We start from the raw sequence: 13,053 nt of genomic DNA on the forward strand, positions 1-13,053 counted from the left end.
GACCTCAGCCCCGATTTGGGGACCTCAGCTCTGATTTGGGGACCTCAGCCCCGATTTGGGGAACACAGCCTTGATTTGGGGACTGCATCCCGAATTTGGGGACCACAGCCCTATTTCGAGGACCTATTTGGGGACCTCAGCCCCGATTTGGGGACCTCAGCCCTGATTTGGGGACCTCAGCCCCGATTTGGGGTCAGCATCCCTGATTTGGGGACCTCAGCCCCGATTTGGGGTCAGCATCCCTGATTTGGGGACCGCAGCCCCTTTTTGGGGACCGCACCCCCAGTTTGGGGACCGCAGCCTTGATTTGGGGACCCCTTCCCGGATTTGGGGACCACCGCCCCAATTTGGGGACCCTCTTCAAGCTTTGGGGCCCCTCTCCCCCCCCCCCCCCGGGGCCCCTCCCCGCTCCAGGCCCCCCCCACCCCGCAGGAATTCGCCGCGACCCCCCCGGGGCAGGTGGGGGAGGGGGGGGGGGGCTCTGAAACCCCAGCGGGGCGACAACTGCGGGGTTGGGTTTCGGGGCGGGGGCCGGGGGGGTCGGGGCCCCCCCAGGAGCTGCGGCAGTTCCCAAAAATGGCCAGGGGGCGCGGGACCCCCCCGCTGGAACCCCCCCCCCTTCCCCCCCCCCCGGGAGGTGGTCCGGGGGCGGTGGCACCCGGTGACACCCAGTAAATCCCAGTAAGTCCCAGTAAATCCCAGTGCCACCCAGTAACTCCCAGTAACTAACTCCCAGTAACTCCCAGTAACGCCCAGTAACGCCCAGTGCCACCCCCAGCGGTGCCCCCACCCCAAAAAAAAAAAACCCCAAGCAGCGTGGGCAGGGCCTTGGGGGGGGGGGGGGGGGTGTTCCCCAGCACCATGGGGTCGCCACCACCATGGGACCCCCCCAAACCTGCCCGAGAGCGTCGTGCCCCCCTCCTCGTCCCCCCCCCCCAAAATAAAAAGCCCCCCCCCCCCCAAAAACACCTCGGGACAACCCCCCCCCCCCACTGCACTCTGCTGGAGAGCATCGCGCCCCCCCCTTTCATCCCCCCCAAATAACCCCCCAAAAAACCCAAACCGCACTTTGGGACCCCCCCCCCCCGCAGTCCCCCCTGCTGGACAGCATCGTGCTCCCCCCTTGTCCCCCCCCCCCAAATACCCCCCCCCAAACCCCATAAAAATCCCCCAAACCCCCCCCAAACCACCCAAAAACCCACCCCCAACCCCTCCAAAACCCCCAATCCCCCCTAAGCCCGCAACCCCTCCCCCCAAAAAACCCAACCCCCCCAAACCCCCAAATCCCCCCCACCCCCCCAAAAAAAAATCCCAACCCCCCCAACCTCCCCCAAAGAATCCCAAAAACCTTAAACCCCCCCCAACCCCCCCCAAAAAAAATCCCAAGCCCCCAACCCCTCCCAAAACCCCCCAAAAAACTCAAAAACCCCCCAACCCCCCCCAAAAATCCCAACCCCCCCCAAAAAAATTCCAATCCCCCCACCCCCAAAATCCCCCAAAACCTCAAATCCCCCCCAACCCCCCCCGAAACCACCAAAAACCTCATAACCCCCCCCCAACCCCCCCAAAAAAATCACCAACCCCCCCCAACCCACCCCAAAACCCCCCAAAACCTCATAACCCCCCCCCAAAAAAAATCCCAAAGCCCCCCCAACCCCCCCAAAAACCCCCCAACGCCCCCCCCCCCAAAAAATCTCCCCCCCCCCCAAAAAAAAACCCAAGACCCCCCCAACCCCCCCCGCTTGTCCCTCAGGACGGGGTCCCCCAACCGCGCCCCAGCTCCCCGGGGGGTCCCGGGGGGGTCCTGGGGGGGTCCCGGCCCCCCCCCGCCATTTTGGGGGGGTCCCGGCCCCCCCCGTCCCCCCGCTCCCCCCCCCAAGGGCGCCCCCTGGCGGCCAGGGGCGGAGCTCCGCCTCCCCCCTCCCTCTTCCACCCCATTGGCCGCCCGGCTCGACCAATGAAAAAGGAGGCGTCGCCCGGGCGCGGCCGCCTCAGCCAATCGCAGCCCGCCTCCCTCGCGGCCTGCCCGGAAGAATTCTGCGGCCGGCAGTGGGCGTGGCCGAGGAGGAGGAAAAGGGGGCGGTCCTCAGCGAGGGGGCGTGGCCTCTGGAGGGCGGGGGAGGCGGGGAGAGGGGAGGAGGCAGCCAATGGGAGCCGAGAGAGGGGCGAAGGGGGCGTGGCCGGCGGGGCGGGCGGCAGCCAATGGGGCGCGCGGGGGGCGTGGCCGGGCTTCCAGAGAGTTCGGAGACGGGCGGCGGAGCGGAGGTGAGTGCGGGGGGGGGGGGGGGGGGGCGGCCCCCCCGGGACCCCCGTCACGTGACCCCCCCCCTCGGGACCCCCGCCACGTGACCCCCCCCCCCCCCCCGGAGGACCCCCCCCAGGCAGGGCCCGGCCCCCCCCGCCCCTCCCCTGCCCCCAAAATTTTTACACCCCCCCCCCCCCCCCCGAATTTTCCCCCCCCCCCCCCCTCAGTGGGCTCCGTGCGGGGCCAGCCGGGGGGGCGCTGCCAGGCCCCCGCCGTGCCCCCCCCCCCAGTGTCACCCCCCCCCGCCGAGTGTCACCCCCCCTCCCTTTTTGTCACCCCCCCCTCAAGTTTTGTCCACACCCCCCCCCCCCAGGGGTCCGTGCGGTGACCGCGGGGGGGGCGCTGCCAGGCTGGAGGCCCTCGGTGTGCCCCCCCCCCGGGCTGTGTCACAGCCCCCTTGTGCCCCCCCCTCCCCTTTTTAGGCCCCCCCCCGACACCCCCTCACCGACGCCCCCACTGACACCCCCTCTCTGAGCCCCCCCCACGTCTAACACCCCCCCACACACCCCCCCGACCCCCCCCCACGACTGACACCCCCGTACCGACCCCCCCCACTGATCCCCCCCTCCTCTGACCCCCCCCCGATCTCCCCCCCCCACGACTAACACCCCCCCACGCCCCCCCAGTCCCCCCCCCACACTGACACCCCCTTACCGAGCCCCCCCCACGACTGCCACCCCCACACTGCCACCCCCCCCCCTTCTGCCACCACTGCCACCCCCCCTGACCCCCACCCCCCCCCACCCCCCCCATTTATAGCTGCAGCACCCCTGGGGTTCGGACACCCCCCATGTCCCCCCTTTCCTTGTGCCCCCCCCCCATCAAATCCCCCCCCCCCCCCCCCGCCATCCCTTTGGGGCTTATCAGCGCCCGGCACATTCCCCACACCCTCCTTGGGGGGGGGGGGGGGCAGGGAAACTGAGGCACGGACGGCGCCGCTGTCACTGAGGTGCTCCCGGGGTGGTGGTGGTGTGTGTGGGGGGGGGGGGGGGGCCGCAGGGTGCTCACGCCGTGCCCCCCCCCCCTTCCTTTTTTTTTTTTTTAACCCCCCCAGCACGGCGAGGAAGACGATGGTGAAGGAGACGGGCTACTACGACCTGCTGGGCGTGCGCCCGGGCGCCAGCCTGGACGAGATCAAGCGGGCGTACCGGCGCCTGGCGCTGCGCTACCACCCCGACAAGAACCCCAGCGAGGGCGAGCGGGTGCGTACGTCCCCCCCCCCCCCCGGACCCCCTAACCCCCCCCCCGCCCACCCACCTTTTAAGCTCACCCCCCCTTTTTTTTGTGCCCCAGTTTAAGCAGATCTCGCAAGCCTACGAGGTGCTGTCGGACGCCCACAAACGGGCTCTCTACGACCGCGGCGGCGAGCGGGCGATGAAGGAGGGCGGCCTGGGGGGCCGGGGGGGCGGCGGCGGCGGCTTCGGGTCCCCCATGGACATCTTCGACCTCTTCTTCGGCGGCGGAGTGAGGATGAGGGGCCGGGCGGACAGGAGAGGTACGGGGGGAGGGGGGGGGTGGAACACGGCTGGGACCCCTGGGGTACGGGGCACGGGGACCCCAAACGGTGGCACCAGGGCACAGACCCCAAACGGTGGCACTGGGGCATGGGGCGGGGACCCTAAACGGTGGCACCAGGGCACAGGGCACAGACCCCAAATGCTGGCACTGGGCTATGGGGCAGGGACCCCAAGTGCTGGCACCAGGGCAGGGACCCCAAATGCTGGCACTGGGGCACAGGACGCGGACCCCAAGTCCTGGCACTGGGGTACGGGGCACGGAGACCCCAGATGGTGGCACTGGGGGTACAGGGGACAGACCCCAAGTCCTGGCACCGGGGTATGGGGCATGGACCCCAAATGCTGGCACTGGGACACAGACCCCAGGTGCTGGCACTGGGGTACGGGGCATGGAGACCCCAAATGGTGGCACTGGGGTACGGGGCAGGGACCCCAAGCGCTGGCACCGGGCTTCGGGCATGGAGACCCCAAATGGTGGCACCGGGGTACAGAGCAGGGACCCCAAGTGGTGTCACCGGGATACGGGGGCACGGAGACCCCAAATGCTGACACTGGACCCCAAATGGTGGCAGTGGGGCACAGACCCCAAATGCCGGCACCGGGGTACGGGGCAGGGACCCCAAGCGCCGGCACCGGCCCCCAGGGGTGCCGACACCGCGGTGACAACCCCGGGGCAGCCCCGGCCGTCCCCGCGGCGCGGCTCCTCATTACTTTCCCCGTCTGCCCCTCTTCAAAGGGTCGGTCCCGGCCGGCTCCCGGGGCCGGCTGACTCAGCCCTGGGCTCCCCGGGGAGACGCAGGGCGTGCAGGGCGTGCAGGGAGCGCAGGGCACGCAGGGAGTGCAGCGTGTGCAGGGCGGCCCCGGGCCCGCCGGCGTGTTTGGGGCCTGGGTCACGCAGGAGGGCGGCCGGGTGACTCGCCGCAGCGCTTCTCGCTGAGGTGGCAGGAGTTAATGAGGAGGAAGAGCAATTAGGAGGGCAGTGCTGGCGCTCAGCCTCCCCGGCTGGTGCTGAGCCGCCGGGACACGGCGAGGGCGCCCCGGGGCCCGCGGGGCAGGGCTGCCCCCCCCCCCCCCCCCCCCAGGGGAGAGGGGTCCGGGTTTGGAGACGCGCGGAGGCTCCCGGCCGAGCCCCGACGCTGAGCCCGGCTCGAAACCGGCCGAAAGCCGCGGTCCCCCGGGAGGTGGTGGCGGGTGGGTGGGGGGGCTGCCGCGCGCCTCGGGGCGCTGATCCGGGCGCCCGCCCTCGGCCCGCGCAGGGAAGACGGTGGTGCACCAGCTCTCGGTGTCGCTGGAGGACCTCTACAACGGCGCCACGCGCAAGCTGTCCCTGCAGAAGAACATCATCTGCAGGAAGTGCGGAGGTGAGCGGGGCGGCGGCGCGGCCGGGGGGGGGGCGGCGGCGGCGGGGCCGGCAGGATCCGGCCCTCACCTCTCCCCCCCGCCCGCTGCGCGCAGGCTGCGGGGTGCGGGAGGGGGCGCAGCGGCGCTGCCCCAAGTGCCACGGCTCGGGGATGGAGGTGCGCATCCACCAGCTGGGGCCCAGCATGATCCAGCAGATCCAGACCGTGTGCTCCCAGTGCCAGGGCCAGGGCGAGTGGATCCGGCCCCGCGACTGCTGCCTCACCTGCAACGGCCGCAAGGTCGTGCGGGAGAAGAAGATCCTCAGCGTGCACCTGGACAAAGGTGAGGCCGGGAGGGGGAGGGGGGCGGGGGGGGGGGGGGGGGCGCCGCCGAAACGGCCCCCGCGCCGTGCCAGGGGGCTGAGCACCCCGAGCTCCCCCCCCAAGCTCTCCCCGTGCCCCCCGAGCACTCCCTGCGCTCCCCAAGCTCTCCCTGCGGCCCCCCCCGAGCTCTCCCCACGCCCCCCAAGCTCCCCACACCCCCCAAGCTGTCTCCGTGCCCCCCAAGCTCCCCCGACCCCCGAGATCTCCCCATGCACCCTGAGCTCCCCACGCCCCCCGAGCTCTCCCCGTGCCCCCCCAAGCTCTCTCCCTGCACCCCCCGAGCTCCCCATGCCCCCTGAGCTCACCCTGCGCCCCCCCCGAGGTCTCCGTACCCCCCAAGCTCTCCCCCCCCGCCCATGAGCTCTCCCCGCGCCCCCCAAGCTCTCCCTGCACCCCCGAGCTCCCCGCAACCCCCCCATCTCTCCCTATGGCCCCCGAGCTCTCCCCACGCCCCCTGAGCTCTCCCCGCTCCCCCCCCCACCCCCCCAGGCATGAAGGACGGGCAGAAGATCACCTTCCACGAGGAAGGGGACCAGGTTCCCGGCCTGGAGCCCGGGGACATCATCATCGTCCTGGACCAGAAGGAGCACCCGGTGTTCCGGCGGAGCGGCGACGACCTCATTGTCAGGAGGGAGATCAGCCTGGCGGACGCGCTCTGCGGCTGCCGCCAGGTCATCCGCACCCTGGACAACAGGACCCTGCTCGTCGCGTCCCAGCCAGGTGGGACGGGGACGCCTCGGTCCCAATCCTGCCCGGGACGGGGACCGGAGAGCTCCCAGCACCGTGGGTTTCTCCGCGACGCCCCCGGTGAGAAGCCGAGGGTGCGGGGAGCTGCTGGGCACGGCGACGTGACACCCAGTTCCCCTCTCAGGTGACGTTATCCGGCCCGGGGACATGAAGTGTGTCCCCAACGAGGGGATGCCCGTCTACAGGAGCCCCTTCCAGAAGGGCAAACTCATCCTCAAGTTCGAGGTGAGGAGCTGGGGACGGGCAGGAGCCGGCATCGCCGTGCCCAAATCCCCGTGCGCCCAAGTCCCCGTGCGCCCAAATCCCCGTGCGCCCACCCCGTGCCCAAATCCCCGTGCCCAAATCCCCATGTGCCCACCCCGTGCCCAAATCCCCGTGCCCAAATCCCCGTGCCCAAATCCCCGTGCGCCCAAGTCCCCGTGCGCCCAAGTCCCCGTGCGCCCAAGTCCCCGTGCGCCCAAATCCCCGTGCCCAAATCCCCATGCCCAAATCCCCGTGCCCAAATCCCCGTGTGCCCAAATCCCCGTGCCCAAATCCCCGTGCCCAAATCCCCGTGTGCCCAAATCCCCGTGTGCCCAAGTCCCCGTGCCCAAGTCCCCGTGCCCAAGTCCCCGTGCGCCCAAGTCCCCGTGCGCCCAAGTCCCCGTGCGCCCAAGTCCCCGTGCCCAAATCCCCGTGCCCAAATCCCCGTGCCCAAATCCCCGTGTGCCCAAATCCCCGTGCCCAAATCCCCGTGCCCAAATCCCCGTGCCCAAATCCCCGTGTGCCCAAATCCCCGTGCCCAAATCCCCGTGCCCAAGTCCCCGTGCGCCCAAGTCCCCGTGCGCCCAAGTCCCCGTGCGCCCAAGTCCCCGTGCGCCCAAATCCCCGTGCGCCCAAATCCCCGTGCGCCCAAATCCCCGTGCCCGCCCCGTGCCTCCACGTGCTCTGTGCCCGCAGGTGAAGTTCCCCGACCCCGGCTGGCTCCCGACCGAGCGCCTGCGGCAGCTCCAGGCCTTCTTCCCGCCCCAGGAGGAGGTGATGGCCACCGAGGACACGGAAGAAGTGGAGCTCAGCGACTACACGTCCCACGGCGGGCCCGGCCGGCGGCCCTACACGGGCGAGGCTTACCACGAGGACGACTTGGAGGACGGCTCGCGCCAGCACGTCCAGTGCCAGACCTCGTAGCCGGGGGCCCGCGGCCTCCCCGGGGGGCGGGGGGGTGGCGGCGGCAGCAGCCGGGCTCGTCCCGCGGAGGGGCCGGGGGGCAGCGCGGCGGGGAAGGGGCTCGGAGAGCCGTCACGTTCAGGGATGTACATAGGTCGCCTTTCCCGCAGCGCTTGCCCTCCCTCACCCCCCCCCCCCTCCCCCGGGGAGGGGCAGAGCCACCCTCGGGAGCCCTCTCCTCTCCCCGAGGAGCTGCGTGCGCCGTGGGGCGGCCGCATCGTGCCCGCGGGTGCAGCCCCGGGGGGCGCGTCGTGCGCCGGGACTGCGCGGCCCTGGACTGATGGCGAAGGGGTGGGGGGTGGGGGGGGGCAACCTCGCCGCCTGCCTCAGTTTCCCCGGCGCGGGGCTGGGGGGGGGGGGGGGCCGCGCAGCCGGGCAGCTCCGAAAAATTTGCACCGCGGAGCCGAGTTGGGGAAGGGGGGAACCCCCCCCGGCTCCGCTGCCGTCCCCGTCTGCTCTGCCCCGGCGTGGGGCCGGGGTCGTCGTCCCCCCCCCCCACAATCCCGCAGCTCCTGCCCCCCGCGGGGTGCTGCGGCCCCCCCCCGGTCACTTGCTTTGCCCGTTTCTTTCCTTGCTGGAGCTGGGTCTGGCTGGGGAGCGGAGGGCTTTTCTCTTTTCTCTTTGCACAGAAGGGGGTGGGGGGGGGACCCGTCCCTTTAATTTATTTTTGGAAGAATTTTAAATTTTTTTTTTTTTTTTTTTTTTTCTCTCTTCTGGGGTGGGGGAGAAAGCAGGGAAGTGGGGGGGGGGGGGGGGGGGGGGGGACTTTGTACGTTGCATTAAAAGCAATCCCGAGTCCGAGCGGCGTCGCCTTCCCCCAGCACCGCGTGGGGCCGGGGCCCGAGCTCCCCGCGGGGCGGCGACGCGGGCTCCCCGCTTTGATCTGCGGGCGTGCCTCAGTTTCCCCGGGCCTTGCTCACCGAGGGAGGGGACCCCGGGGGGGGGCCCGGGGCAGCCCTGACCCTCGGCAGCCGCTGCTGCGGGGCACCGGGCGCCCTTTGAAGCCGCCTCTGCCCCGTGCCCTGTCATTACCGGGGCCGCAGACGGGGAAACTGAGGCACAGCCCCGCGGGGCTGCAGACGGCAGGGTTTGCCCCCCCCCCCCCCAACCCACCCGGACACTGGGCATCACCCCAGTGCCCCCCCCAGCCCCTCACAGCGCAGGCAGAACCCCCCCAGGGCGGCCCCTTCGTTCCCCCCCCCTCCCCTCCACCTGCAGCAGGAGGGTGGGCGGCTTGGGGGGGGGGGGGGGTGTCTCCGGTTTCCCGAGCAGATGGAGCCCCCTGGGACAAGGGGACGGATCCCGGGGCGGGGGGGGGGGGGAAAGTGCCAGGAACAAGGACCCCAAAACACCCCCCCCTGCAATGAGGGGGGGCCAAGAGCCGTCCCGCAGAGCCCCCAGCTGGGCACCCCCTCCCCAAAAGCAGCACCCAGCCCCAGCCGCAGCCGCAGGAGAGGGGCTGGGGGGGGGCCAAGGACAGCGGGGGGGGCGGGGGGGGGGGGGGGGACGAGGGGGGGGTGACGGTCACCCCAAAACCGTCACCGCCCAGAGCTGCTGGCACTCGGGGAGCCGCCGCGCTCGCGGCACCGGTGTCCCCATCTGACCCCGCGCCCCAAAAGGGGGCACCCAAAACAAGGGGGACCCCCCCACACACCCCCCCGGCAGCCGCAGCACCGTGTGCGGTGACCCCGAGGGAGGGGACCGCGGTGACCCTAAGGGAGGGGACCCCGGTGATCCCGAGGGAGGGGACCCCGGCGGTGCCCCCCCCCCCGGTGCCCAGGGCCGGATCCTGCCCACGCCGCGGGGCAGGGCCGTTTCTGTGGCGGCTGAATCACCGGGCACGGCACCGGGCACCCCTTTGAGGCCGCGGCGCACCCCGAAAATCCCTGCGGGGGGGGGGGGGGGGGCTGGGGGGGGGCGGCGAGGCAAAGAGCGTTGTGCCTCCGTGGGCAAACCCCCAAACCTGCTTTTTCTTCGGGGGGGGGGAGGGGGGGGGGGGGGCAAAAGTCCCCTTTTTGGGGCCGCTTGGCTAGCAGCTCCGGCAGCCACCGGACCCCCCCCCCCCCCCCCCCCCCCCCCCGCCCGAGGATGCTCGGATTTGGGGTCCGGGGGGGGGGTTGTGGTGATGGAGGGGGGCAGGGTGGTCGGAGCCGCTTCGGTTCCTTCCCAGCTCCCTGGGTTTTAGGGCTGGGGGCTTCCCCCCCCCCCAAGACCAGCTCAGCCCCCTTCTCCCCATGGAGCTGGGCCCCCCCAAGCCCTTGTGGGGTGGGGGCTGTTCCCCCCCCCAAAAAAAGCTTTTCAAGCCCTGCACCCCCCCCCCCCCGGGTGGGCATTCAGCACCCAAGCACAAAGCCCCCCCCCCCCCCGGGGGGGACACCGGCGAGACAAAACCCGGCGACCCCCAAAGGGGCCACCCCCCCCAACACCCCGCCGAGCCTTCCCTTCCAGAAAAATGCACGAAAAACGGGGGGGGGGGGAGCGGGGCCGAAGCCCCCCCCCCCGGGTCAGGCATTCATCACCCGGCGCACAAAAGCAGCTCGGAGGGGCCGGGGGGGGGGGGGAATGGGGGGCCCCCCGGCCCCAGCGGGGCTTTGTCTCCGGCAGATGAAAGGCGCTGGGCCCCCTCCCCAGCCGGGGGGGGGGGGTCCCGAGGGGGGGGGGGTCGGGGGGGATTAGTGCCGGCTCAGCACCGCCCCGGAGCACCCGAAGCCACCCACGAGGCCCCCACGGCGCACGGGGAGGCTCGGAGCCAGGAGTGGGCTTGGAGCGGGGGGGGGGGGGGGGGGTCCCTGCAACCCCCCCCACCCCGAAAAAAAAAAAAAAAAAAAAAATTATTTTGGGCACCCAGCTCCGTGCTGGGGGTGGGCACCTCGTGGGGGTGGGCACCGTGGTGGACCCCCCCCCCGCCCTCCCCCAGCACCCAGGGCTTTGGGGTCGCTCCCCACCCTCGCGCCCGGTCTCCATCCCGGCCCCCCCCCCGGGGCGGTGGCCGCGCTCCAGCAGCGCCCCCCCCCCCGGCCCATGGAGCCCAGCACCCCCCCGGGCTCGGCACAACGAGCAGGAATCGGCCTTTGTTCAGCTCCTGGCGTGGGGCAGCCGAGAGCCAGGCAGCCCCCGCCCCACCCCCCCGCCCCGGCAGCCCCCCCCCCGGCACGTCCTGCCCTTGGACCCCCCCCGAGCCCCCCAGGAGCTGTAGGGGGCCCCCCCAAACCCCCCCAAATCCAGCCATGTCCTTCCCTTGGACCCCCCCCCCCCCATCACTGCAGGGCAGTACCAGAGCAGGATGGGACCCCCGAGCCCCCAGGATTGCAGGACCCCCCCCCCCCCCCCCCCCCCCTTCAGACCTCCTGAAATCCAGGCACGTTCTTCCCTTGGACCCCCCCGGAGCCCCCCAGCAGCTGCAGATGCCCCCCCCCCCCCGAGCCCCCCAAATCCAGGCGCGCCCTTCCTTTGGACCCCCCCCGAGCCTCCCAGGAGCTGCAGGTGGCCCCCCCAAACCCCCCCAAACCCAGGCACGTTCTTCCCTCGGACCCCCCCCCATCACCGCGGGGCGGCACCGGAGCAGGATGGGACCCCCCCCCGACGCCCCCCCCCCCCCCCCCCCAGCAGCTGCAGGCAGCCCCCAAAACCTCCCCAAACCCAGATGCGCCGCCCCAGCCGGGGGCACGCGGCCCCTGCGAGGCGCCCCCCCCTTCCCCCCCCCCCCACCTCCGCTGCCATCTCCGCTTTCGCCCCCGGCGCTCCCGCTTCGGGGGGGGGGGGGGCGGGAGGGGGGGGGGGGCTCGGAAGGGAGGCGAATTGGAGCCGTCCCCAGGGCGGCCGGGGAGAAAGGGGATCCGGCTGGGGCCGGGGGGGGGACCGGGGCCGGGGGGGGGGCCGGAGGTCGGGCAGGAGCGGGTGGTTTTCATTACGGGGCTGCTCGGGGCCCGTGGCTGCTTTCGCCAAATCTCCGGGGAGAAAAACGGCCGCTTCGGTTAAAAAATTAAAACAAAAAACAACAAAAACAAAAAAAAAAATGGGGGGGGGGCGTGGGGAGAACCCGGATCCCAGCACCCACCCGGCCGGGCCCTGGCGGGGGCTCCCGGTGCCACCTGGTCCCGGTTACGGGGGAGGGGGGGGGCAGCCCCCAGCTGGGGGAGAGGGGTTTTGGGGCGCCTTCCAGGGCTGGTGCTTGGGGTTTCTGCCCCCCCCCCCCCCCCCGCCGCAGCCAGCAGCGTTCTTCCTCCTCCTTCCCCCCCCAACCTCCCCTCCTCTTCCTCACCCCCCCCCCCCGTCCCGAGGTGTTTCTGCACCCTTCCTGCCGCTCTGCCCCCCCCACCGCACAGGGACCCCCCCCCCCCCTTTTGTGTCACCCCAAAGGCAGCCGCAGCCCCCCCCCCCGGCACCTCCCCAGAGCAAGGCTTTTGGTTGCCACCCTGGCACGGCCCCCCTCCAAAGACAGACGTGGCCGCACCCCGGTCCTGGGGGGGGGGGACACCCCAGCTGCCCCCCCCCCCCCCCCCCCCGAGGGGTCCCAGCCCACCCAGGTCCCCTGCTGGTTCTCCCCCAAGGGTCACGGAGAGCCCTGGTGGCACCCAGCACCCCCATTTCCCCCAGCACGGGGGGGGGGGGGGGTTGCAGAGAGCCCCGAACCCCCACCCTACACAGAGCCCCCCCCCCCCATTATGGGATGTCCACCCTGGGGCAATTAACCCAGCCTGGGTTAATGAGCGGGCAGCGCCCCGAGGGGCCCAGCAGGAGGTGCACCCATGGGTGCCCCGACCCCCGCGGGTGCAGGGACCCCCCCCCCCCCGAATCGGGGTGCCCCCCCCCCCCCCTAGTTGGGGTGCCCGCCCGGTTCCCACGCGGTGCTGAGCCAAGCGGCAGCGCCCAGCACCGCCTTCGCCCCCGGCCCCTTGCGCAACGCCGGGGCTGCAGGAGCAGGATGCGTGCACGCGGGGGGGGGGGGGGCGGGAGGGGACAGGGACAGCAAAAGGGGGGGTGGGGGGGGTCGGACCTTTATTAAAAAAAAAAAAAGGGGGAGAAAGGGGGGGGGGTGAGCGGAGGAGGAGTTCCGGGGGGGGGGGGGGGGTCGGAGCCGGAGCGGTGCGGGACCACTGGGCGGGAGCGGTTTGGTGTTTCCTTTCCAATAAAATATTCACAAATAAATACTGTGGGGGGGTCGGGGGGGGGGGGGGGGGCAGAACGAGCAGAGCTGCAGGGCGAGAAACCGAAGTGAACCAAAAACGGGTTAAAAAAAAATAAAAGTTTGGGGTGCTCCCCCTGCCTGGCTGCTCCAGTGACACCCCCCCCACCCCCCCAGGTGTCGGGGGGGGGGTGCACAGGCAGGCGGAGAGGACCGGGGGGAGGGGGGTGGGCACGGGGCTGTGGGAACGGTGCTGGGCAGGGCGGGGGGGGGGGGAGACGGAGATGCTGTGGGGGGGTCGGCGGCGGGCGTCACTCCCGGACGTACACCCTGGTGCAGACGACGTCGTCGGCGGTCATGGTCTGCAAAAAAAAAGAGGGGGGGTGCTCACGGTCCCGTCCCCGTCGCGCCCCCCCCCAGCCCCAAAGC

General features: G+C 71.7%; 1 protein-coding gene across 1 annotated transcript; it reads left to right on the top strand.

Moving 5' to 3' along the window:
- Nucleotides 1-2,161: 2,161 nt before the first annotated feature.
- LOC121060839 (dnaJ homolog subfamily A member 1-like) lies at nt 2,162-8,166 on the top strand. The gene is made up of 8 exons (XM_040538977.1): nt 2,162-2,265; nt 3,360-3,507; nt 3,599-3,800; nt 5,079-5,183; nt 5,278-5,505; nt 6,036-6,266; nt 6,418-6,518; nt 7,233-8,166. The coding sequence occupies exons 2-8, from the start codon at nt 3,376-3,378 to the stop codon at nt 7,458-7,460; spliced, it is 1,227 nt and encodes a 408-aa protein (XP_040394911.1). The 5' UTR covers nt 2,162-2,265; nt 3,360-3,375; the 3' UTR covers nt 7,461-8,166.
- Nucleotides 8,167-13,053: the final 4,887 nt, after the last annotated feature.

Source organism: Cygnus olor, chromosome 28 (genome assembly GCF_009769625.2).
Source record: "Cygnus olor isolate bCygOlo1 chromosome 28, bCygOlo1.pri.v2, whole genome shotgun sequence".
NCBI lineage: Eukaryota > Metazoa > Chordata > Aves > Anseriformes > Anatidae > Cygnus > Cygnus olor.